This window comes from Ornithodoros turicata, chromosome 4 (assembly GCF_037126465.1).
Source record: "Ornithodoros turicata isolate Travis chromosome 4, ASM3712646v1, whole genome shotgun sequence".
NCBI lineage: Eukaryota > Metazoa > Arthropoda > Arachnida > Ixodida > Argasidae > Ornithodoros > Ornithodoros turicata.
In genome coordinates, this window is record NC_088204.1 from 61,540,763 (window position 1) to 61,565,538 (window position 24,776).

At 47.9% G+C, this 24,776-nt stretch overlaps 3 protein-coding genes across 3 annotated transcripts in view; all 3 read right to left on the reverse strand.

Moving 5' to 3' along the window:
* Positions 1-238: 238 nt before the first annotated feature.
* Positions 239-1,867, reverse strand: LOC135392494 (uncharacterized). The gene has a single exon (XM_064623202.1). The coding sequence runs from the start codon at positions 1,865-1,867 to the stop codon at positions 239-241; it is 1,629 nt and encodes a 542-aa protein (XP_064479272.1).
* Positions 1,868-6,791: 4,924 nt separating this feature from the next.
* Positions 6,792-12,063, reverse strand: LOC135393274 (uncharacterized). Its single transcript, XM_064623750.1, has 3 exons — positions 11,630-12,063; positions 9,206-9,532; positions 6,792-8,871 (listed from the first exon to the last, which is right to left on the reverse strand). Exons 1-3 carry the CDS (start codon positions 12,039-12,041, stop codon positions 6,881-6,883), a joined length of 2,730 nt encoding a protein of 909 aa, XP_064479820.1. The 5' UTR covers positions 12,042-12,063; the 3' UTR covers positions 6,792-6,880.
* A 1,891-nt stretch (positions 12,064-13,954) lies between these two features.
* The window catches only part of LOC135391658 (nidogen-1-like), a 59,364-nt gene continuing 48,542 nt past the window's right edge, over positions 13,955-24,776 (reverse strand). The window contains exons 10-17 of the mRNA XM_064621997.1: positions 24,097-24,474; positions 21,796-22,176; positions 19,917-20,171; positions 18,729-19,055; positions 17,972-18,299; positions 15,937-16,221; positions 15,184-15,299; positions 13,955-14,612 (exon numbers count right to left, since the gene is read on the reverse strand). Coding sequence (XP_064478067.1) covers positions 14,491-14,612; positions 15,184-15,299; positions 15,937-16,221; positions 17,972-18,299; positions 18,729-19,055; positions 19,917-20,171; positions 21,796-22,176; positions 24,097-24,474 — 2,192 coding nt within the window. The 3' untranslated portion in view covers positions 13,955-14,490. The remainder of the gene's footprint in view (positions 14,613-15,183; positions 15,300-15,936; positions 16,222-17,971; positions 18,300-18,728; positions 19,056-19,916; positions 20,172-21,795; positions 22,177-24,096; positions 24,475-24,776) is intronic.

The following is a 24,776-nucleotide window of genomic DNA, read 5'->3' on the forward strand; positions in this document are numbered from 1 at the left end:
GTTCCCTGGTTGCTCGAGCTGATTAATATTAAAGTCACCTCAACAGACCTCAACTACAACACATACCAGCAAGGTCGCAGGCTCCCTTTCGCAACACAGGTAGGATTATCAGAACTCACGGCCATCAGAGAATGACACAACCAAATAATCTTACTGAAACACAAGCTTTCAAATAGTGTCTGTCCTTCATTAGGCATGATACAGACACACATGGTACTGATATTTATACTGATGTACATTAGAGAAAGGGAACAAAGGAGGTAGTGAGGAGGAAATCCAAATTCTTGTTAGAAAGTAGTGAGGGCACAAAAAAATAATGCAAAACAAGGCATAGGATATAGGAACGATGGCTACCAGTGTCGAAGAGCACACGAACAAGACCAGTGCCGGTGTTTCCGATGGCGAAAGCTCGAGCAGTTTGCAACAAAACAAAAGTTCGTCGGAGGCACGCTGCTGTGGTCACCGGTGAATTGGATGCGCTTGAACTGTCTCGGTGCTCCCGGTTGGGTATCTGGATTTGTGATCCCGGGTCGGGGGTATGGACGGCGTTGACGGCAGCCGGAGAGCGATCAGGACGGCTTGGTTGAATGTCGTGAAGCAGTGAAAGGTGGTGCCCACGACATGTCATGCATGTGAGTGATCTCGACGATCGACATTCCCGCGCTAAATGGTTGCGTTTGTTGCATTTGAAGCAACAGCGATTGGCCGCAGACGGAGGAAGCGTGGCTTGACATTCCGTTATCCCATGGGCAGTGCTGTTGCATAGCGTGCAACTCCGTGGAGGACTGCTTGTCGGTGTCGATCGTGCGGTTAAGGACAAGGCTGTCGGGGGAGCATCACTGAACGAGTCTGAAGATTCACGTGCGGGAGGCTTGCGATGGGCGAGGCGGCAGTCTTCTCGACTTTCTATGTGACTACAAAAAAACTTCATTACGTCTTCGACGGCTTTGATCCGTTCTGCGGTAAGGATGTCGCTCGTAACAGACTGTGAGGTAGTGGACCCGGCGGTGGGGCCGGTCGACTCAGCGCGCTCGATCTGCCGTTGCCGAAACTCGACGGCCAGCTCCTCAGGAAGGCAGCGCATCACAACGCGATGCAGTATCACCGCGTAAGTTGATTGGGGAACGCCGAGGTTGTTGAGGCAGCCCGTTCTGAACTTGATTGAGTCGTAGAGATCCCTCAGCTTCTCGACGTCCTTCGCAGCTGCTACAGGATGAAGACTTAAGAGCTTGTCGATGTGTGCGTCCACGAGTGCTGCCTGTCGTCCGAATCTTTGTTGCAGTGTACTGATGGCCGTCTCGTAATTGGAATCAGAAATCCCAATCCATTCGATGGCTCGCCTAGCAGGTCCGGACAGATAAGAGAGAAGATATAACTTCTCTATCTTTGGCAGGGAAGCATACTCATGAATCGTTGTCCGGTAGTGGTCCCAAAATCCCTGCCAATCATCCACCTTGCCCGAGAATGCAGGCACGTGCAACTTGGGAAGAACGACGGACCGAACCGTGGCTGACTGGTGGCTACCGGCGGCAATTGAAGGTGCAGTTTGCGGGCGTTGATCGGAGAGAGCTGTAGGAGCAACCGCAGAGCTTCGTATGAGGCGTTGGGCCTTGGAAACCGCGAGGCAGATGTCGTCCTGATACCGACTGGCCGCTGTGAAATCTTCCTCGAACTGCTCGTCGCTTATTCCTGCTTGAACGGTTGTGTCGAGATGCTTGAGCTCCCTAGACTTCTGCTCAAGGATGCGCGCCGTATCTTCGACTTCGGGGAGCGAGGGCTCATCACTATTGGGGAGGGCTTCGAGCCGATGAATGAGCCTCGTAACGGCGGCGCGGACGATGCCTCGGGCCTTCTGGTCTCGATTCATGGCTGGATCGACGATGATATGCGGCTCGACGGACCAAAATAATGTAGACAAAGGAGATCAGACCCGATACCAGCAGCTGACTTTACTAGAAGTGCACTGAACCGTAGCTCAGCCTACAAGCGAATCACCAAAGCGCGAGACCCCCGCGCCCCCATTCTCCTCTTCGTTCTCAATCTTTAACACACAGGCTTTGCGTAGGTGAATTTTCTGTTACAATAATTCTATCTGCAACAATGACATAAAAGGTATATGTAGTAAAAGATAAAAAGAACAAGCTTGTACAATTGCAATATGCAAATGCCATGCTCGGGAATGCTTAGTGGCCATGTGGTCCACAACAGGATCTTGTAACAGAGGGTCAAGAAAAAGCTTGAAGCTGCGGTCAAGTCCCGTGCATGTGCTGAGCTAAACCCGTGGATGCAGCGTACTTGTAACCACCTTTACAGGTGTAGTTCCAGTTCTGAGGAAAATGCAGAGCTTCTGCTTAGCATGTGTAGAAGTATGAGCTTACGTATACAAATGAGCTGTCCTTCAGGAAATAATGTATACAAGCTTCGAGATAATGTGTCTAGGTTTGACCTGGCACGCTTTCAACATCCATGACAGCGATGAGGGACCATGTTTCGATAAAAAGAGCATAGGGATGACACTTAGCCATGACCATATCTTCGCAGAGGATGCAGATCACCTCCAGAGTGAAACACCAACAACTTGCAAAGATATGAGCTACAGTGAAATAGTAGCAGCCTGCAAAAGGCCTGAGCCTTTTGCAGGCCGCTACAACTACACGCTACCAATGGCTACAGTCGGACTGGTATGAGGGAAAACATGGGAAATTTATAATAAGAAATTGAGAATGTGTTGCAAAGATGGATGTGCACAGAAAAGGTCTAAAATTTTTGTCAGCGATAGGGATGCCTCTGAAGCCTCTGTTGATGCCATTGGCATGACCCCACCTGAGGCCTTCGTATACTGATAAACTGCTGAACTTGAGATGTTTTATTTATTTATTTATTTCTATTTTTCTGGTGCCCATGAATGGCCAGAGGGCCTCCCTAACGGCGCACCGTACAAACAGTCAATACAAAGAAATGAATTAAAACACCATAATTACATAAAATAAAACAAAAACATCAATACTACAACAAAGACAAGACCATGTAGATGGCGAGGCAACAACTGGCCTAGCTTTGGACACATCATGAAGAAGGCATCGAAGTTGGCGTACGGTGCCAAATAGGTCACCACTGAACAGATAAAGAAAAACGGAATGGGAGTTAAATACAATGTCAAGCCTCAAAGAAGGTGATTTCTCGTAACTGTTACGACATACATAAAATGTTTTGTTCTATTGTTTCAATGTGGAACATAGAAATTGAGCCTTGATACGATCACAGCTGAATCAATATATATATAGAGAGAGAGAGAGATACTTATTGAACGATGTGGCAGCACCAGAGGACACGTGTTTCGCCGTGTTCGCGGCTCGTCAGCTCTGGGTAGCTGCGCATTGTTTGGAATTGGCAAACCAGGGGTCGCTCAGCGAGCGATATACACCTGGGAGGGTGACTGAGCACTCCTCAATGCCACAGTGCAAGCCAGTGAATTATAATGAGGGAAAAAAGCCATTAAAGAAACAACTAAATGACACCAGACGTGTTTGAAATTCAAAATTACATATTAATATGGCTTCTATGGCTGCACGCAGAGAAACAGATACTCATTGAACGATGCGACAGCACCAGAGGACACGTGTTTCGCCGTGTTTGCGGCTCGTCAGCTCTGGGTAGCTGCGCATCGTTCGGAAATGGCAAACCAGGGGTCGCTCAACAAGCGATATACACCTCGGAGGGTGACTGAGCGCTCCTCAATGCAACAGTGCAAGCCAGTGAATTATAATCAGGGAAAAAAGCCATTAAAGAAACAAGTAAATGACACTAGACGTGTTTGAAATTCAAAATTGCAGATTAATATGGCTTCTATGGCTGCACGCAGAGAAACAGATACTCATTGAACGATGCGACAGCACCAGAGGACACGTGTTTCGCAGTGTTTGCGGCTCATCAGCTCTTTGTAGCTGCGCATCGTTCGGAATTGGCAAACCAGGGGTCCCTCAGCGAGCGATATACACCTGGGAGGGTGACTGAGCACCCCTCAATGCCACAGTGCAAGCCAGGGAATTATAATGAGAGAAAAAAAAGCCATTAAAGAAACAAGTAAATCACACTAGACGTGTTTGAAATTCAAAATTGCAGATTAATATGGCTTCTATGGCTACACGCAGAGAAACAGATACTCATTGAACGATGCGACAGCACCAAAGGACACGTGTTTCGCCGTGTTTGCGGCTCGTCAGCTCTGGGTAGCTGGGCATCGTTCGGAATTGGCAAACCAGGGGTCGCTCAGCGAGCGATATACACCTGGAAGGGTGATTGAGCACTCCTCAATGCCACAGTGCAAGCCAGTGAATTATAACGAGGGGGAAAAGCCATTAAAGAAACAAGTAAATGACACTAGACGTGTTTGAAATTCAAAATTGCAGATTAATATGGCTTCTATGGCTGCACGCAGAGAAGCAGATACTCATTGAACGATGCGACAGCACCAGAGGACACGTGTTTCGCCGTGTTTGCGTTTCGTCAGCTCTGGGTAGCTACGCATCGTTCGGAATTGGCAAACAGGGGGTCGCTCAACGAGCGATATACACCTGGGAAGGTGACTGAGCTCTCCTCAATGCCACAGTGCACGCCAGTGAATTATAATGAGAAAAAAGCCATTAAAGAAACAAGTAAATGACACTAGACGCGTTTGAAACTCAAAATTAGATTAATATGGCTTCTATGGCGGCACGCAGAGAAACACATACTCATTGAACGCTGCGACAGCACCAGAGGACGCGTGTTTCGCCGTGTTTGCGGCTCGTCAGCTCTGGGTAGCTGCGCATCGTTCGGAAATGGCAAACCAGGGGTCGCTCAGCAAGCGATATACACCTGGGAGGGTGACTGAGCACTCCTCAATGCAACAGTGCAAGCCAGTGAATTATAATCAGGGAAAAAATCCATTAAAGAAACAAGTAAATGACACTAGACGTGTTTGAAATTCAAAATTGCAGATTAATATGGCTTCTATGGCTGCACGCAGAGAAACAGATACTCATTGAACGATGCGACAGCACCAGAGGACACGTGTTTCGCAGTGTTTGCGGCACATCAGCTCTTTGTAGCTGCGCATCGTTCGGAATTGGCAAACCAGGGGTCCCTCAGCGAGCGATATACACCTGGGAGGGTGACTGAGCACTCCTCAATGCCACAGTGCAAGCCAGTGAATTATCATGAGAGAAAAAAAGCCATTAAAGAAACAAGTAAATGACACTAGACGTGTTTGAAATTCAAAATTGCAGATTAATATGGCTTCTATGGCTGCACGCAGAGAAACAGATACTCATTGAACGATGCGACAGCACCAGAGGACACGTGTTTCGCAGTGTTTGCGGCACATCAGCTCTTTGTAGCTGCGCATCGTTCGGAATTGGCAAACCAGGGGTCCCTCAGCGAGCGATATACACCTGGGAGGGTGACTAAGCACTCATCAATGCCACAGTGCAAGCCAGTGAATTATCATGAGAGAAAAAAAGCCATTAAAGAAACAAGTAAATGACACTAGACGTGTTTGAAATTCAAAATTGCAGATTAATATGGCTTCTATGGCTGCACGCAGAGAAGCAGATACTCATTGAACGATGCGACAGCACCAGAGGACACGTGTTTCGCTGTGTATGCGGCTCGTCAGCTCTGGGTAGCTGCGCATCTTTCGGAATTGGCAAACCAGGGGTCGCTCAGCGAGCGATATACACCTGGAAGGGTGACTGAGCGCTCCTCAATGCCACAGTGCAAGCCAGTGAATTATAATGAGAAAAAAAGCCATTAAAGAAACAAGTAAATGACACTAGACGTGTTTGAAATTCAAAATTAGATTAATATGGCTTCTATGGCTGCACGCAGAGAAACAGATACTCATTGAACGATGCGACAGCACCAGAGGACATGTGTTTCGCTGTGTTTGCGGCTCGTCAGCTCTGGGTAGCTGCGCATCTTTCGGAATTGGCAAACGAGGGGTCGCTCAGCGAGCGATATACACCTGGAAGGGTGACTGAGGGCTCCTCCATGCCACAGTGCAAGCCAGTGAATTATAATGAGAAAAAAAGCCATTAAAGAAACAGGTAAATGACACTAGACGTGTTTGAAATTCAAAATTACAGATTAATATGACTTCTATGGCTGCACGCAGACAAACAGATACTCACTGAACGATGCGACAGCACCAGAGGACTCGGTTTCGCCGTGTTTACGGCTCGTCAGCTCTGGGTAGCTGTACAATTTCATGTAAGCTGTAAAATCATGTACAATTTACCTTGTCGGGAAAATCAGCCTGCGATCGCAAAACAACCTGGAATCGTTGATATAGGTGAAGAAAATCTGGAGGGTGGCAGGGTACTCGAAGCTACAGCAGACACTCGAAGCCCTCGTGACCGTAGTCAATGAGCGTCTGCAACCTGATGCTGCCCTCGCTTCCCTCGCGTACGATGCGTGGGCGAGGTGGTGCTCGGTGAACGTGCGAGAAAACAGTCGCTTACAGTATCCGATCACTCTGCATACCTACTGGGTTTCGGTGCGAAAACCATATTTACCAGTTACCGGATGATACGGGAGTCGCATTAACTGTATCATGATATACACGGATCTCGTCACACCCTCCATAGTGGAAAACGGGCGTCATCCGATACTGAAATTAATTGCATTCATTTGCATTCAGTTTTCTGAGTTTCATCTTTTTGTGGGAGTATAAAAGGATGCTTTTGATGTGCAAGAAAGCGCTCGAGAAGCGAAGTCGAGCAGCGCTACTCAAGGACAGCAAACAATTGTCTTGCTCTATTTATTGCTTGGCACGCCAGCGACGATCCTTTGGTGGGCATTACAAGCAGTGGATTGGGCAACCGATTGCAGTGCCTGGTTTCTACGCAAATATGGACGATGTACAGGGAGTCATTTTGAAATTGGGTTTGTCCACGCACTCGTAATGTCGCATAAACTCCGGGTTTGCGTGAAGCGGCAGAAGACATTGTTCTCTAGGTACGAGGGGTTTCCCTTCTTGTCCACAGGACATCATGCACAGGCGAAGAAAGAGTACCGTTTCAACATTAGGCCAGCTACTAGTAAATATGTCCTCCCCTCTCTCCTTAACAAGGTGCCGAACAACGTCATACGTCAGGCGAGCTCCGAAAGTCAAGGCAAAAGCGCTTCTATTCCACGCAGCCTCGTCCTCGGCATCGTGCATTCCTAGGCTTCGATGCACCTCCTTGATGCAGTCCATGAAGACAGCAAACTTTTTGGCACCAGACCACGACGGCCTCGTTGCGTGTATCACCTCCCGTGTAAAGAGCGCTCCTAGCGTCGCGTAGTTGAAGTAAAAGGCGATGTCGTCGCCCGCGTACATAAAGGGTGGCTCCTGGTAAGCCGAAGGTACCACGATCGAGTTGACGCCGTCGTCGTACGTCAAGTTCGAAGTGAGCTGATGCAAACTTAGCGTGTATGTATTCGACGTAGGAGGGACTTGCTGCAGAAGATCCGTTTCAAACTTGGTCAAAGCCAGAAACATCTTCACAAAATCGTCGTCTTTCACGTTAGATCTTAAGTAGCTGACATCTGCTGCTATGATTTTCAGCTTCGATTCTTCGTAGGAAATGAGAGAGAGTTTCTTCAGCTTCGAGTCGACGTGGATACTCATTGCAGTATCCATCCATTGGTTCAAGTTTGCGGCGGTTATAGTGCTTAGTATGCTTCTGCCCATCTCGACGACTTTGGGTGCTGGGCTATGTAGAGTCCTGCTCACCAAATAGGGCCATGTGTGCGTCAGGAGGTTTCGGGTCATTCCCAGGCACGCCATGGCTATGGTCCTCGGCTCAGTGCTTGGGACTCTATAGAAACGAAGTACACTAGTTAGCAAGTGAAGAGCATAGTACAAAGACCATCCCAGCACAGGTTGATCTTCGGTAAGATTCCGTAAAGCGAGCGCTTGCTCAATTCCTTCAGCGTAGATCGTTTCATGGACAGAACGCAATTGACGCGTGCGCGGAAGAAGCTGATTCGCTAGTTTGAGGAGTGCTTCGGGCGAGTATGGAGCTACCAGTTGAGCAAGCTCTTGGAACTCGAGGTACCTGGAAGCCATAGGCGTACTCAGCGTTTTCTCGACATCCTTGTCCATTTTGACGAGTTCCGACGCGTTGTCATCGAATCCCAAGCTATGCAGGACTTGGTTCATGTAAGTCTCAAGCTCACCGTCGGACATAAGGGGCATCGCCTGACCCGCATGCAAGTCCTCCAGTGTTCTTGCCATCTTAACTCGTATCGAAGTTTCCGTCTGAAAATGACCGTATATGTAAGTGTCATTTCTTAGGACTTCCAGTTTGAACGTTGTGGATATCCCTTTGGAAAGGGTAACGTTGAACAGGTGCATCATGACGTCGGATATGTTTTTGCTGTCTACCATATATGGGAGGTCAAGGAAAATACTCGCGGTCATCGCCATGTCGCCGAGGGAAACGCTTGCTTTGTTGCTCATAAAGGCGTAGCACACCTGGTAGAACTTGATCATTATATGGGAACCGTATTGGTCAGAAGAAGTCAGTTCAGGGGCAGCCATGAGTGTCGCATTGAGGTGTCGGATAAAAAAGGTAGACGCGGTCGCTACAAAGCCATTCCGGCCTGCACCGCACACGAAAGCATAGAAGTCAGCGCAGGGGTCGACATTGTCGTTGACGTTCATGACGAGCTCTTGGAATAGATTCTTGCACTCGGCGCTGTTGCAGTCGACCAGAGTTACGGGTGTCTTGCGCACCTTGAGCATTATTATCGCTGTGACACACAGGATAGTAAGTAGCATGATGCTTCCTCCACAGACGGTGATCCATTCCCGTGTGGACAACTCGGAAACATCACCAGGTTTCCCTGCGTGAAAAAGGTGAAACTTTTCTGGTAAGTGCACTGAAGGTGATCGCTTTTTTGGTATCTCAAGACATTCCAGAAAACATTTTCTGTAAATTTTTCAGAAGCCATCGCTGCAGAACAGCCTGCCAGTTCTTGTGCTTTCATGTTCTAAAATTTGTAGCTGTCATTAGTTATGTGACAAACTAGCGAAATATGAACTTTGCGTAATAAAGTTTCCGCCAAATATTGCTTTTCTATTCCGAAAGACAAGAGAGACGAAATACGTTCTGAGGCCTTCTGGCATGAGGCCTATGTGCTGCGGCAACTAAGACCCATGTGAAACAACCTGCCTTACTCGAGAGATATCTGTCGTAGAACTTAGAGAACAGTGAGCGTCTTTTTGTCCTGGCAACCATAGCGGGGGACCTTCCTGATGGACTCCTGGCTTGGGCAACCTTCTTATCTTGCTGGCCTTTTTCCTTGAGGTCCGGTTCCTCGTTGGGTGCTATGCGATTAAGAACCGACACCAGATGAGCCTCTTGCGAAGGTACACTATCCTCTTTCTTCGTGCGTTGCCATACTGATTGGCGACGTCCCTCCCGTATAGCTTCCAGGGCTTCTTCGGGCGGGACATAAGAGACGTCGCGGAACAGTTTCTTGGGCAGCTCGTTTTCGTCTTCACCTGGAGTAACACCCAAGGACTGATATTCTTAACAAGGCTTACGCTCAAGACCTTATCCAATATTACGTACAGTTTTGTCGGAAAGTGGCTGCTAATCGTTCGAGAGGTATTGAGAAGCGTAAGCGCGCCCTAACTCCGACTCCCCATATGTGTTACGAATGTGATACAGAGCGCGGTGGCGTCTCCCGGTGAGGAAACTTTTTGCGTCCCCCCCCCCTCCGAATAATGGACTTATGGAATAATGGGCGTTAACCAGGGGTAGGTTAACCACTGGTTTTCGCCTCTCCCGTCCCTAGTTATGCACTTCAACAAAGCCGCCGCCCCCTCCCCTAAAAGTGGTAGACTCCTCCGCCCCTGCTTGTGATGCGCTTCCCAAGTTCCCATAAGAAGAGAGAAGACGACCGAGGTGCCGGTGCCGCCATCAACTCGAGAAATGACGCCACTACCTAGCGATCACTAGCGGTCAAGATAGCCACTCGTATAGTCACGTATGTGTTGTACGGAGGAGGAAGGTGCACCCAGGGGATGGGGAAGAGGGAAGGGCGAAAGAGAGAGGAGAAAGATGATGGTGGTACAGGAGAGCAAGAGTTGTACAGTACCTCTTGCTCTGGGAATCGGGTAGGCGCATAGAACTACCCACCAGAGAGAACACACGAGCATCCCTCAGTATAGCCTTCATTGGGATGCTATCTGTACCACGGTAGCCGCCAGGATGATTGGCGAAGCCCATCTATGCGTCGTAGAGGTAGACTACTGCAGAGATGCCCCCCACTCATCGTGCTGGAGTACGCTTTTAGAAAAAAAGGGTGGAGCAGTTACACCTTTTAGGAGGTAATAGTTGTCGCATATGTGATGCCTACGAAGTTGCAAAGTTCTACCTGTTCTACCTGTTACCTACGAATGATAGGGCTACCGCCTCTGATTCGGTGAGCGAGGGGCGTACGCCTTTTTATAGCAGTTTGGATATATGATAATTGCTTTTACCACCCTTTTACACCCTTTATCAGATGCTATGTTGACCTAGGTGGTAACTATAGAAGTTACCACCTTTTCACTCCCTTTTTTCTTATAATGTACATCACACAGGGATCCTCTAAAGGCAATATCAAGAGGTTCCTTCTAGCCAAACTCTGCAAGCATCACCTTCCTAGAAAGCTTGGAGGAACACAACATGCCTCATTGTCATGGGAGACTTCATACGGACATAAAGAACAACTGGTTCCTGGACTTCATGAAGGAAGTTTACTATTTCAATTACAATCGAGTTCCGTCTGCTCCTCGGCTAAGTGGAAGAACCTGATATTGTATTTTTTTACCTTTCAATTGTCCGTTCTTTTTTATCGATCGTTCTTCCAGTGTGTCTGCAATCTGCTATGGCAACCGAATGCCGTCGCTCCGTTGTAGCAGAATCGCTTGATATGGTGTTATACGTGTGAATATGAAAACGTTCTAGACCGTTCTTTTTTGTTGCAGAATTCTTATATTCTTTCATCCGGGATGTGGTCCTCTTTCACTTCCACGCATAGTTTTACGTGTACTCGCGTTCGCTTACTTTTAAAAGCCATAGGCCACAGACAGGGAGAACGACCAAGACACGCGCTAGTCTTCGTCGTCAAGTCTATAGCGCCTGTCTTCGTTGTTCTCCTTGTTTGGCCCTGTCCTCACTGCGATACACATGTTTCACTACCATCTATATAGCCCAATTCACAACCATTCTGTCTCTTCGGGGTGCAGTGTTTTGTGTTATAGGGAAACATGTTGTGTCACCTGAAACGAACACGTGGGTTTGCTGTGCTAAAAGGGGGAGGTGTCGTACACTCTTAAAAATGAACTTCACCGCATTGCACGCTCCTAGCCAACCATCATCTCGAGTGATATCGTTATTTGCCCCAATTTGTTGAAAACGGGAGGCGTACGCCCTTTATGTGACACTTATGCTGCTCATAATTGTCAAAAATTAAATGTTCTGCCGTTCTGCGGGATGGTCGTCTCCTTCACTTCTGCACACGCCGGACTACGACACATTCCGTTTACGGAGCTGTACCCTGTTTTTAAATCAGATATCGGTACTGTCCTTGTAACAAATTCCAAACTTACCTTCGACTGGACTAAAAGCGACCTTGTCTTCGACAGGAATAAAAGCGACCTTGTCTTCGACTGCACTGAAAGCGACCTTGTCTTCGACTGGACTAAAAGCGACCTTGTCATTGGTGGTGCTTGCGGGACCCAATTTTGTGGACTCGTGCGGTGTGACATCGAGTGCAGATTCCTCCTGAGTACTGGGCAACACATAGGATACCACCTGGTGTACTAACATTGTGGTAGCACCAGCCCCTTCCTTCAGTTGACTGGACGTCTCCATCGCCTGTTGTTGCTGGCTGTCGGGTTTTCTGGAGCCCTTGTGTCTCTTGGTACCAGGCCCTTTGGGAGCTCTATACGGAGATTTGGGAGGTTTTCTCTTACGCTTCTTTTCCGCGTCATCTTCTCCAAGGTGGTTCTTTCCTGGCATCTCGCAATCGAATGAACGGACGGTGTCGTCCTCTTCGTCTTTGGCAGTGAAGGTCGCTCGCTAAAGATCTTCGCACGTGCGTTGAGCACAACATTTTATATCTGATCCGCAGCGTGGGTGACTATGCATGAAAGGCCGATGCCCACACTTGTCTGAGTACAATAAGAAAAGAAAGCTCCAGACAGTACGGCAAAGTGACGCGGGTTCGCACGGTTTTAAGGGACACCCTTCGTGAGTGCTCTATAGATGACATATACAGGGTATCCTAGCTTCCCCATTTGCTCTTTATCACATCACTGTCTCGCATCCTAACTAACGTTGAATACAACTTTTAAAAACGGCCTTCTGTCTAAATAAAATCCTTTTTTGTTTTTCGTTACAGTAAATGGAGATATATTTCTAGGTCAAGCCGGTCGCGTTGTGGTCCCACAAGGAACCTTCCAGTGCATCGTCCTGGTTGTTTTTACTAAAGAGCTTGTTAACTATGATGAGAGATAGAAGGTGGTGGAAAGTAACCGTTCTGAGCCTGGAATACACAAACAGACAAACACAGCAGAGATAAACGCAGAGAGATATAGAGGTTTGGAGCAATGGCAACGCCTGCTTCATTTCGGAGCGCTGGCGCCGTTGCCGTTTACAGACGATGAGCACCGAGCCGATATAACGCGAGGAAACGGACCCGGAAATATACAGGGTGTTTCAAAAAACGTGGCATACGGACTTCATAAAAAAACGGGGCGACGGAAAAATGCGGGGTAAACGGCACTTGTGTGGCAACTGAATTTGCCATCTTGCAAAAATATTTTCATTTGATTTTAATTAAAAGAACTTGAATTTCTTTAATTAAAAGGGCGAGCCGCAGTGGCATGGAGGAAGGAAACACAGGAGCGGCCCTTCAACCTCTTTCCATTGGGACGAGCGTGCCTGCCACAGGGGTGGCATCCAATGTATTGCTCCGTAGACGAAAGCGTGCTGGGCGAACGCAATGCATCCTGGACAGGTCCTGGTTGCACGGTGTTATGACGGTGAAAATATGTCGGTAAGCGGCAAAACGACAAGTAAACAAAGTCACATGACCTCAAAATGACGTTTTCTATGACGTGCGACCAGGACAAGATGGCAGTTTTGCCAAAAGCACCCGCTTGAGGGTAGTTACAACAATGGCGGGTTTGTGTCACGCCTGTGGTGCCTGCCTTCGCATTGCATTCTGGGATACTCCTGTCTACCACGTGACCCCAAGAGCATGCGCATGCCAGCTGCCAAAGCAGACGATGGGAGTCGTGGTTGTCTTATAGTGACATCCTCGTTGTGATGAACGCGCGCGTGCAGTTTTATTACTCTGTGTTAGGAGGGTTATTCTTGGTTTACCCTTCTTTTACAAGACCAGTCACGGTCTGCAGGACATGCACGGAGGACTAGAAACATCAGTCATCGACGTTTGTGTGACGAAGTGAACCACGTTTTGTGTGTTTGTTGCTGAACTGGTAAATAATGCCATTAATGAAACTTGTACAACAATGGAGCAAATCAAATGAAGCTGTAGCGCAGCGTCAGCTCGCAAACGAACGATTCAAGATGACTCTCACACACAGGAGCATGAAACAACCGATCGAGTACGTACTTACGAATGAAACGTTATTCCCGTGAGGGAGCTGCTTTCCGTTGAACGACAGCCACAGCCATGGTAAGAACACGTTGACTCAACGTTGTGCTAAAATTTCAGAGTAAATTACTTTGGAAAGGGCATAAAAGTACAGAAAGCAGCGCGAGCGACAAAGCGTTGCCGAAACTTCAAAATTCATTACTCAAAATTTATTACTCTGCCTCCTAACATGTCGTCAGGGATACTAGACAGGACGCGAAATGGCCATAAAACTACGTGTACTGATGCGGTCTACATTAAAACGCTGACATCGTTTGGAGCACTTTATTTCGCAAAAGTATCACAACAAACTCGTGGACAACTTCATTAACGACTCCCTAGGACAGTAATAATGTACTCTTCTATAGCTATTTGTCTTTCTTTTCCCGAAACGTAACAACGAGACGCGATAGCGCAAAACATTGATGCTGTGAGATGTTTCCGCTGGCAACGAAATAATAAGACGATAAATGAAACTGAATCGATTATCTAACACAATGAAACAATGAATAGGACCTATGTGATAACGCTGACACCTCTAGGAGCCTGTCGGAAGGTACGTTCGTCCGGTCGTGCGTGCCATATACATCGAACATGCTCCCTAACTTGATGAGCTCTTTTAAAATTAGAATAAATCTCGAAGATTATTATCCAAACAAGGGGCGAAGCTGAATATTGCAAACTCTCATCTTCCACAATTTGCAAGGTTGGCCATGCATGAGGTACGGCTCAAATGTGTCACCACTGGCACCACGGGATGGCAGCGTTACCCCACACGATGCATTACAATCGTGTACTCATAGGCACTCATGCAGCCACTAGATTACACTCGGGGTCGTCTTCGTCACAGTGGCAGGTGCGTCCCCACTGACCGCTCGGCAAACAAAGATGGCGGCAGCCGCCATTCTGGTGGCTGCAAGCGTTGGCCACTGGAAAGAGACGTCGGTCAATTAGGGTTTGCGTGCTTTCTCTCGTAACTCGTACAGGTACATTTATGTGCCGATAAGCCGCTTTGCATACTCTGACCAATCCATCATAGTCCCGAAATAACACTTTCCGGATAAGTGAGGCTATAGCGTCACGATCCTACTGGCAAGTGCTTCAACTCGGTGAAGCTACTTATGTAGATATGTCTTTTTAAGTACCCTATGTAGAAGCTCACGTAGCATCCAAGTATTTATTAGCACCGTCAAGGCAGCACAGCTAAGACATCTGAACTGAGAGCGCAAGCTACACGGACACAGAACGGAGAAACAGACAGGACGGGCGCTAACTTCCAACTAAGTTTATTGAAGAAAATGAGACGTTGCGCGCATTCAGCAGTGCAGATTTTTTGCCTGTGCTAAACCAGATGAGCTCGTCGAGGGTTAGAGGGAATATGCCTCACGAGGACCCTTTTCTCTTTTTTTTTTAATTACAAGGTACGGAACACTATTGCACTATGCACTTCAGCTCAGTCGCCTATGTCTTTGGCTCGTGAATGGGTTACGGAAGACTCACGTGGTGGGCACTGAGCAGGAACAGCGGTGATGCCGTACAATTTCCCGTTGCTTCCCAGAGGCAGAGGAAGAGGGTCGGAATTGCCACCGTTACGGTCCACGCGGTGAATGAAGGGGCTGAAAGGAAACATCTCCATTCGATGAGAAACCCACAGAAAGAGGCAAGGACACAACCCCGAATTTCGTAACCCGTTACCATTACTCACTGCAGTTTGGAAAAGTAATGCATTGCATTACATATTACTAATACTAGCCCTGGACCGGTAATCCAGATGATGTGGGTTCCATGATAGGCAAGCCTGAGCGTGGGCAGGACACGTAAACAGACACAAACACGAAGGTTCCAAGCCTTTGAGCCTTCGTGTTTGTGTCTGTTTACGTGTCCTGCCCATCGCTCAGGCTTGCCTATCATGGAATTTATCCACCAGCTAGCCTGCATTTACGCCATTCTGTCAATGATGTGGGTTCGAGTCCTACAGCTGGCTAACCTTTTCAGTGACTGCCATCTTTCATCGTTATTTCCTTAGGGAATTTGAGGCTTTGTATGTATTTGTCCTTTCTATGTTATTCAAGCCTCAGAACATCAGTTCTCTCATATTACTAATGTCATTACTTTACCACTAGTTTGTCTTGGGTAACCCTGTATATCTAGCTTCGATAATGGGTCAGACGATAAAAAAATATACATTGAAAGGAGAACAAACACCCGAAAGTCGGTGCACGTTTCTACGCTGCTTTGATTTACCATACGTACATGTTCCAGTCTGTCCAGTAGACGTGTCCCTCAGCTAGAGCCAGTCCGAACGGGTATTCGGCCGGCGTGAATACGGTGCGCCGACCGCTGCCACTTAGATTTACGCACTCAACTGTCCTCCTGCCGGCGTCCGTCCAGCAAAGATCGTTGTGCTCCAGGTCTATGGCTAGCATGTTGGGCAACTCCAGGCCACCGCCTTCCACCAGGACCTGACGACCCGTCCCGTCCATGTAGGCAGACTCAATACGCGGAGAAGCACGGTGCCAGTCAGACCAGTACATCTTCCTGCAGACGACGTTTCCAATTACCAAAAGCATGACAGCATCTAAGTCGTACACTCTTAAATATGGACTTCACCACATAGCACGCTCCTAGCCAACCATCAGCCCGAGTAACATACGTACACCCCCCCCCCCCCTCCCGTTTTCAGCAAATCGGGAATGAGATGTCACTCGGGATGATGGTTGGCTAGGAACGTGCTATGTGGTGAAGTTCATTTTTAAGAGTGCAGCTTACCAATATCGCTAATAACATATCGTTCTCTCCCATATCGTTGAAAACCGGGGGTGTATGCTTTTGTGTGACACCTATACAGTTTTGTTAATTGTCGTAGAGAGGCGTACGCCTCGAGCTTTCCACACATCATGTGTGATACCTGCTGATTATACTGTAAAAATAGGCGGTGGTGGTGAAAGTATACTCGCCGTTGTCGGCCTCACAGAGGTGAGCAACGTTATGACCAACTCCCATGCGCGACCTCGGTCGACTTTTAAAGAGAACTTCACCACATAGCACGGTGAAGGCCAACCACTGCACAGAATGATACCTTTATCACTCCCGATTTGTGGGACTGCGTAAGTGTTCCAGGCAGGCGTACGCCTCCCGTTTTTAACCCGTTGTGGCAAAACAATGTTATTCGGGATGGTGATTGGCTAAGAGCGTGCTATGTGGTGAAGTTCTCTTCTTCGTGGTTCGAATCCCGGTGCCGGCTGTGCTGTCTGGGGTTTTTCCTGGGCTTTCCTCAGACGCTTTCAGACATATGTCGGCACAGTTCCCTTAGAAGTCGGCCCAGGACGCACATTCCCCATCCTGCCTATATCTCACCTTGAACCGTTCAACTCTCTTCTTCCCGCCCCTGTTTTTCCTCTTTTTTTTCCTTCTTCTTCTTCCTATAGTCAGGAATTTTTATCATCTTTGTCGTTCAAGGCTCCGCTTAGGCGTTCTCGACTGTTACTGCTCTTTTATCCGTTGATGCCGTCCATTATGTCCCCGTCGTCCAGGCTACAATTAAGATTTAACTCTTTACCGTACGTTGTTGACCTTTTTGGTAGTGTTACCTTGTATAAGAATTCTGTTGTTGACTACTTAGAATATTGTCTTCCATGATGATTGATGTTTTATTTTAAGTGCAACATTTTAAGGCTTTTAGCTGTTATGTGCACTTTCTAATAATAAAATAAATAAATAAATAGTCGTGACGATTCCCACTCGTGCGCGGCCAACAACGGCAAGCTATCCCCCCCCCCCCCACCGTACGTACGCCCCTCGCTTTCATCAAATGAATGGAGAGAACGTTATCACTCAGGATTATGGTTGGCTAGGGGTGTGCTACGCGGTGAAGCTTTGTTTAGACTGTGTTATGCGGTGAAGTTCTCTTTTAGGTGTGCACGACCCCGTTCTGGCACAAGGGGGAATTTTATTTGTTGCATGATCCGCCGAAAACGAAATATTTACTTGCCGGTCGGTCCTCCTTCTAAGCATGGTTTTGGGCAATCCCTACCAAAAAAAAAAAAGCCTGCGTTTGGGCACAAAAAGGAGACGGACGACACTGAAGGTCTCTTTTCTTTTCTTTTTTTTCCAAACTCAGGCTTTTCCTTTTTTGCAGTATGGAGATCCTCCACCAACTAGCCTGCGTTTAGGCAGTTATGTATTTTTATCAGTTTTTGGGAATCTTATATCTTATATATATATGTATATATCTTATATCTCATATGTCATTCCCTTGCTCATTAAAAGTGAACGAACATATTCTCACCCTAGCGTTGGATGCAGGGTAATTCCTCTGGGATTTACAAGGCCCGTGTCGATAAGAACGCTGTGGTAGTCGCCAACTATCGACGCTACCTCGATAGTGTCGGCCACAGAGTCCGTCCAGAACACGTTCTTGGAGGCCCAGTCGACGGCCAGGCCTTCGGGAGACTTTAGGCCTGACCTGAATGTCTCGGGCGAGGAGCCATTATACCAGGCACGACGAATGACGCCAGACGCCGCGTCTGTCCAGTAGATGCGACCTTCTGAGCAATCGACAGCGATGCCGACGACGGTTTGCTGTTCCTCCATGAGCAGCAGCTTGCCAGGATTACCTACATTTACGAAATGCAATGGCAAATAGGAAATCAGTATGACTGTATGCTGTATCACAAAGGTGATTTGTCAGGATCACTTGCAGTGAACTGAGATGGATGAAGATTTCGGCGCACGTTAAAGAAAGCTCAGGTTGGCAAAAATTAATTAACAGACTAGGCCACTGTGGCGTCGCTCTTGATCACCATTGTGTCGCGACGTAAAGCCCCGATTTATTAATTAATGAGATGGATGAAAAGATGAGGCACGCGCTCCGCGCATTAGCTGCTGTGTCCTAGATCTACCCCGTTGGATCACAAAGTATATTCGCTGCACCAACGGTAATATAGCTGAAGAAAGGTGTTAGGTGAAATACCCCGCATAATGCTGCAAGTCGAGTGAGTGTGTCTAAATTGGTGAGTGAATGGAGTGGAAAGGAGTGTCCGTACTCTTGGAAGGATTGAAAGGCATCTGGAGAATAGACATCCCTTGTCCGAAGAGCAAGTAGCCACCTTCCACTTTGGGAACCGGGATGCACAAAGTTCCGTCGCCGGTGTACCCAGATTTACATTGACACACAGGTCCGCTTTCCAAGTTGAGACAGGCGGCATTCTGGCCGCACTGATCGCACGTCTTCGCAGGCTGTGTCTTGTGACACGTATGGCCATCTCCTTCCATGCCTGGTTGGCAGACGCAGCGGTGACGTCGTTCATTTGGATCGTACAGGCATCTGGCGTACGGGTCGCAGTTCTGGAGAATGTCGCAGGAGTCCCCCTCTGCAAAAACGGGTCAATGACAAGTCAGAAGGATTGATTGATTGATTGAGAAGAAAAAAGTCAGAAGGAAGAAGGTACGCTTTCCGTGCATTGCGTTTATGTTTTTGACTGGCAATCGAATTTTGTGCAGAACAGTGCATGGGATGCAAGCGAGGTTATGCAGATGCGAACAAGGTACAGCCTTCCTTGCTACTGCGCGGAAAATTAGACGCAAGACAAAACAGAAAGTACACAGGACACCCAACCTAACCTAACCTGCATTTACTATTCTGCGTCTCTCTTTTCCCTAAGTCTCACGTAAATGTTACTGCACCCAAATGTTATATGACGCTTTTTAAAATATACCTATACTGTTTTAACTGTTTGATTGATTCAACTGGTTCCTGTACGTGGGATGTGATGTGATGTGATGTGAATAAAGAAAAAATGGGGATGTTAGTTGGGACCTGTACGTGGGACCCTATCATTGTTCCACAACAGAGTGAGAAAAATAGTTTTCCCGTCACATACTTGCTGCACACCGATATAGGGAAACCTAAATAATTCATGCAACGCTTTTAAATTCCTCCTCCTATATGTTACCGGTATCCTTTGCTTCCACGTCAATGCTAGATATCGCATCCTTGTTTCAGTCCGGATGTGCTGCAAAAGAGGCAATGCTCTACCTGTCTGGCGCACAGGGCCCACGTATCTCGCGAGCACTCATTAAAAGGAACGCATGGTCGGAACAGTTTGAGGAGCATCGTCGTGCACCTCAATTAACAACCCTTCCCTTCGCCGAAGTGTGATTTTAAAGCACTCACGTGTGCGTCATTCTACAAAGATGGTATTAGGAAAGAAAGCGTGAATGTTGACACCTACCTCGGACGGGCTGACAGAACTGCCCATCCCCTTGGAACCCTGGGTTACATTGACAGTGGTAGCGTCTGCCGTCGTAGAGGCACTGAGCGTGAGGGTGACATTGTTCGATGCTGGAACACTCGTCCACGGGTTCGCACTGTGTTCCATCTCCGTTGTATCCGTCACGACAACGGCACACGTATCTTCCGCGAGAGTCTCGCACGCATTCTCCACCTTCTGGGGCGCACCTGTTCAGTACGTCGCACGTCGTCTCCACTGCGAACAGAATTCCGCCATTCATGTAACGAAATAATGTAGGCCAATTCATGTCTTGGCATGACATCGCTCGCAGGGAGCGCTAATGTCGTTAGCGGGCATGCCGCCATGATGCAGGCGAAAGGCAGAGGGCGCTGACTAACTGGTGCATGTTGATGAAAGAACGAATAACCGAGAGACACGGGACACGCAGGCAAACACAAAGAAATATTTTTCGTGTTTGTCTGCGTGTCCCGTCCCGTGTCTCTCGGTTGTTCGAAGGGTATCGCCAGACGTGTGGCAAGAAAATAAGACTCATGGTAGGGATCCGGGAGACACGGAACAAGAAGAACGGACGACGACAAGAGAAAAGGCAACTGTTTTACCTATGCCTAGAATGTTTTCCATGTGTCCCACGTTTTCCATTTCTGGAAAGTGGCGGTAGCGGAGAAACAGATCCCCGAATTTGTAGCGTACATAAATTTTCAATATAAAATGTGGCGGAACCGCTACCCTGCCATTGAAAAAACTAGCGAATGCGGTAGCAGCGCTACACTGTAAAAAAAAAAAATGTAATTTTACACACAAGTGACTGTTGAGTCTGTTGCCGGCATACGTGCCGCAAAGTAGTTGTTGCAACAACAAAAATTTGGAGTGCACACTGTAAAGCGAAAAAAAAGTCAGTTATACCCTAGTCAGACGGCAGACCTGAGGCAGTTAGCGGAACGGCCGTTACTTCACCTGCAGTCCAACCATAGTTTCGAATGACTACATTCTCTGCACTGATTTGTTGAAAACAGGAGGCGTATACGCCTTTTTTGTGGCAATTATGAACTGCATAATTGTCACAAAGAAGGTGTCGCCTCTCATTTTTAACCAATCAGGGCAGAGAACCATGTCATTCGAAACGATGGTTGGACTGCAGGTGAAGTAACGGCCGTTCCGCTAACGGCCTTCGTTTGCCGCGTGACTGGTATTACATTAAAGGGGTATTAAACTGCGAAAATCTAAGTCCGGAACTGTGCAGTGTGCACTCCAAACAGATTTTGTGCAGCATATAGGGTACGGAGCATATGCCGGCAACAAAGTTAGCAGTCACTTGTGCAGTAAAATTACGGATATTTTTCTTACTGTGGAGCACCGCTATGCACGACACTACACTCTAAAAACAGAACTTCGCCGCATAGCACGCTGTGTGCCAATCATTGCCGCGAGTGATAGGGTTATCGCTTTTGATTTGAGGAGAGAGGGCGGCGTACGCCTTTTTGTAGAAATTACCATATATCGAAATTGCCACAAAAAAGGCGTGCGCCCCTCTCTCTCCCCGAATCAGAAGCGATAACCCTATCATTCGTGGCGATGATTGGGGCACGGTGTGCTATGCGGTGAAACTCTCTTTTTAGAGTGTACTGTCGGGTTCTCAGCTCAGGGAGGCGTGGCTTATGTCGCTGTTGCCAGTGCACAGCTTGTGGTAAGCTACGCCGCCGTTATTCATTTAATTGCTTAATTTCATAGCCACTTAGTAACCAGATACGCACTTCTACATCATCAATGACTGCGAGTAGAATTCTGTGTTGGTCACGTGTACGAGACAGTCCCTTTGAATTACGCTAACGCAGACACGATTTTTTTGAAGGACACTCACGTTCAGGTCTGCATTCGTATCCATCTCCAGAGAACCCCGGGATACATGCGCAGTAGTAGTCGTCGAGGTGAACGTCGTACAGGCACCGGGCATCAGGATGACAGTTGGCCATGTCTTGGCACGAGTCCTTGGCACAGAAAGAACCATCCCCACGCCAGCCACGACGGCAGCGGCAAGAATAACGGGTGGCTCGATGGTCGTATTCGCAGTCGGCGTTTACGTCGCACAAGTGAGGTGATAGGCGGCAATCGTCGTGGGTCGGAAGGCAGGTGTGGCCGTCGCCCGCAAATCCTGGCCGGCATCGGCAGTGGCGTGGACTTTGCTGGCTCGGAGGCACGCATTCGGCGGCTGGGTGGCAGCGGAGCTCCGCACACGCGTCCGCTGCGGGTGGATTGCAAGAAATGAAGGCGATGACGACAAAATGAGGCATTTCATCGCTAGATATGCGGTACCTTATTACCTTATTACGTGTGAAAGGTTAGATGATTAATGAGGTAATGAATGAAATAGTTTTCAAGGGTAACGTCGCTATTTTCTGCGCCCCGGAATATAGATTCAAACTTTAAAGACTTATAGGCTTATTTGGAGTCATCGGTTTCTTGAAAAGAGGAATCTAACGTTTCACAGACCTCCCACCGTATTATGGACGGGAGGTCCGATGCCTATATAAGGTTTCCCACATGTCATCAGGTCCCTGCCAGCCCTGCCACACAACAACGTGTGGACAGCCCTGACTGAAGTGATGCCGACAATCCGAAGGACATGAATCTAAAGAGGCTCATTATTTCATTCTCGACATCGCCACCAGCAATCGAGTAGAGTATTTTCAGGGTTAACGGGCTGGTGGCGATCTTGCTTACCCTAATTATCGTAAATAAGTTACAGGGAACGAAGTGCTCAGAGGAAGAAAAAAAAAGATATAAGAAAGACTTAGGCGCAAGCGCAGACGTATAGGCGTAAAGACTTAGGTGTAAATACGATATCAGCCGTTGACGAGCAGCACAGTGAAGGCATATGCTCTAAATGTCCACTAGTGCGCCACTGCGACTGCGTGCGCGACTGCGGTCTTTTTTTTTTTTTCGCGCAAGCAAGTGGAATACATACGTCGTCCAACTCGCCGTTGCTGTCGGAATCCAGCAGCATTAGAGCCATAACAAACACTTGTTTCAATAACTAAAGCGAATAAGTAAAGCGAACGATGCACTATACACACAAACAGTATACATGAAAGTGAGGCAAGCGAGAAGAACATAACAGTGGCCGCGGCGCGGACAGCAGACGACCAGCCTGCACATCCACTCGCTTCTTCGTTTAGGAAGCAACCGCGCAGCCAGGGAAGGGTAACGGTAACGGTAACGGAAACAGAAACCGTATGTTACCGAAACTGAAGATGGTAACGATAACAGAAACGAAAACGCATACCAGGGTCCTCCATTACCGAAACAGAAACGGAAACGAATTTAGCGTCCGGTAATGAATTCGGGTAATGGCTATTCCTGTTGTGCGATGACATTTGATTGACTTCTCTTTTTTTTTTGTTTTTGTGTTTTGATGACTCCATTCCCTGTAACGCTATAAATACTACACGAGAGCATGGAAAGAAAGCGCAAAATGGATCTCGAGGGTGCATCCCTCACTTACCTCGCCCCAGTCCTCATCTCCATGACATCGACACGTGACTATACTCGACCATAGCACGAGGATAGCAGCCTATGATTTTCAGTTACTTATTTTGTACTCTTTTTCTTTTCACTATGGCTATGGCAGTATTATTTACTATTGAGAGCGTCCGCTTATGAATGCGACATTGGATGAAAGTTACGCCCATCTTGAGTTGCTGGACTCCGAGTGACTGAAGACTGAAAACATGTTCCTACATATATATATATATATGCAAGATGTGCGCATCCCACCGACGTAAAATTATTTGTGTAGTGTGTATGCGTGACACCGAAGCAGCACTTGGGCAAAACAGGGCACTGATAGAGCCGGACGGGCTGTCCTCCCGTAGCTCTGTAACAACCGTTCCATTACCGGAAACAGTAACGGAAACGAAACGGAAACGAAATTGAAAGGCTGGTATCAGAAATGGATAACGGAAAGTAAAAAATAGCAGTAACGAAAATGGAAACGGTAACCAAAATACGTCCGTTATCCTTCCCTGCGCGCAGCGCTAGTGCTAAACCTACAACTGTCTCACCCGGCGCCGTACTCTCTTGCACCACATCGGCACTCCGCTGAACTAGTACGTACCGGTGGTGCAGGCCAAATCGATGAGACCTAAAGAAACAAAACTCGTACCGATCCTCCTGCAAGATATCACTCCATCGCCCTCGAACCCGTCGTTGCAGACGCAGCGATAATCCCTGTCGCACGTGGCATCCGGATGACATTCCCTGCAGGACCTCCTGCTGCAGGTAGAGCCGTCTCCCTCAAACGGAGCCCTGCATCTGCACACGTACTTCCCGCTCCGGGGGTCCAACTGGCAGTCGGCGTTGGTATCGCACAGTTGCGGCGCAAGCCTGCAGTCAGCTATAAGGCCCGCCGACTGGATGCACGTGCGGCCATCACCCTGGTAGCCGGGCCCACAGCGGCACCGAATCCCGACACCTGGTGCGGCTTCCACGCACTCAGCGAAAATGTGACAGTTGAGATCGGCGCAGGAGGATGTCCTAGATTCTGCAAAAGGATAATTGCTGATCAGAGAAGGCGAGAGAGTGGCACTTGAACGGGATAAGAATAAACGAAGAGCTTTGTCCAAGAGACACATTTCAACTACGTCTTGACATTGTAGCTGACGTTCGAACTTCGGGATTATTTGTCACTATACCTATACATCTTGTGATTTTAACTTTCTGTATAAGGTGCATTGTGTTTGTTCGCGAGTGGTTCACCTTCCCTGGGAAGGGGAACTTCCCTGTATCTTTCGAAGTTTCACGTCTGTTCCTTGCAGGTCTCCACCGATGTGTCCTTCTGGACCC

Bases quoted from the DNA above. Each gene is read 5' to 3' on its own strand.
- LOC135393274 (XM_064623750.1), bottom strand. From the start codon at position 12,041: ATGCCAGGAAAGAACCACCTTGGAGAAGATGACGCGGAAAAGAAGCGT. The intron at 9,533-11,629 runs GTAAGTTTGGAA...GTGTTACTCCAG, and splicing joins CGCTTTTAGTCCAGTCGAAG to GTGAAGACGAAAACGAGCTG. The intron at 8,872-9,205 runs GTAAGGCAGGTT...TTTTTCACGCAG, and splicing joins CTACGACAGATATCTCTCGA to GGAAACCTGGTGATGTTTCC.
- LOC135392494 (XM_064623202.1), bottom strand. From the start codon at position 1,867: ATGAATCGAGACCAGAAGGCCCGAGGCATCGTCCGCGCCGCCGTTACG.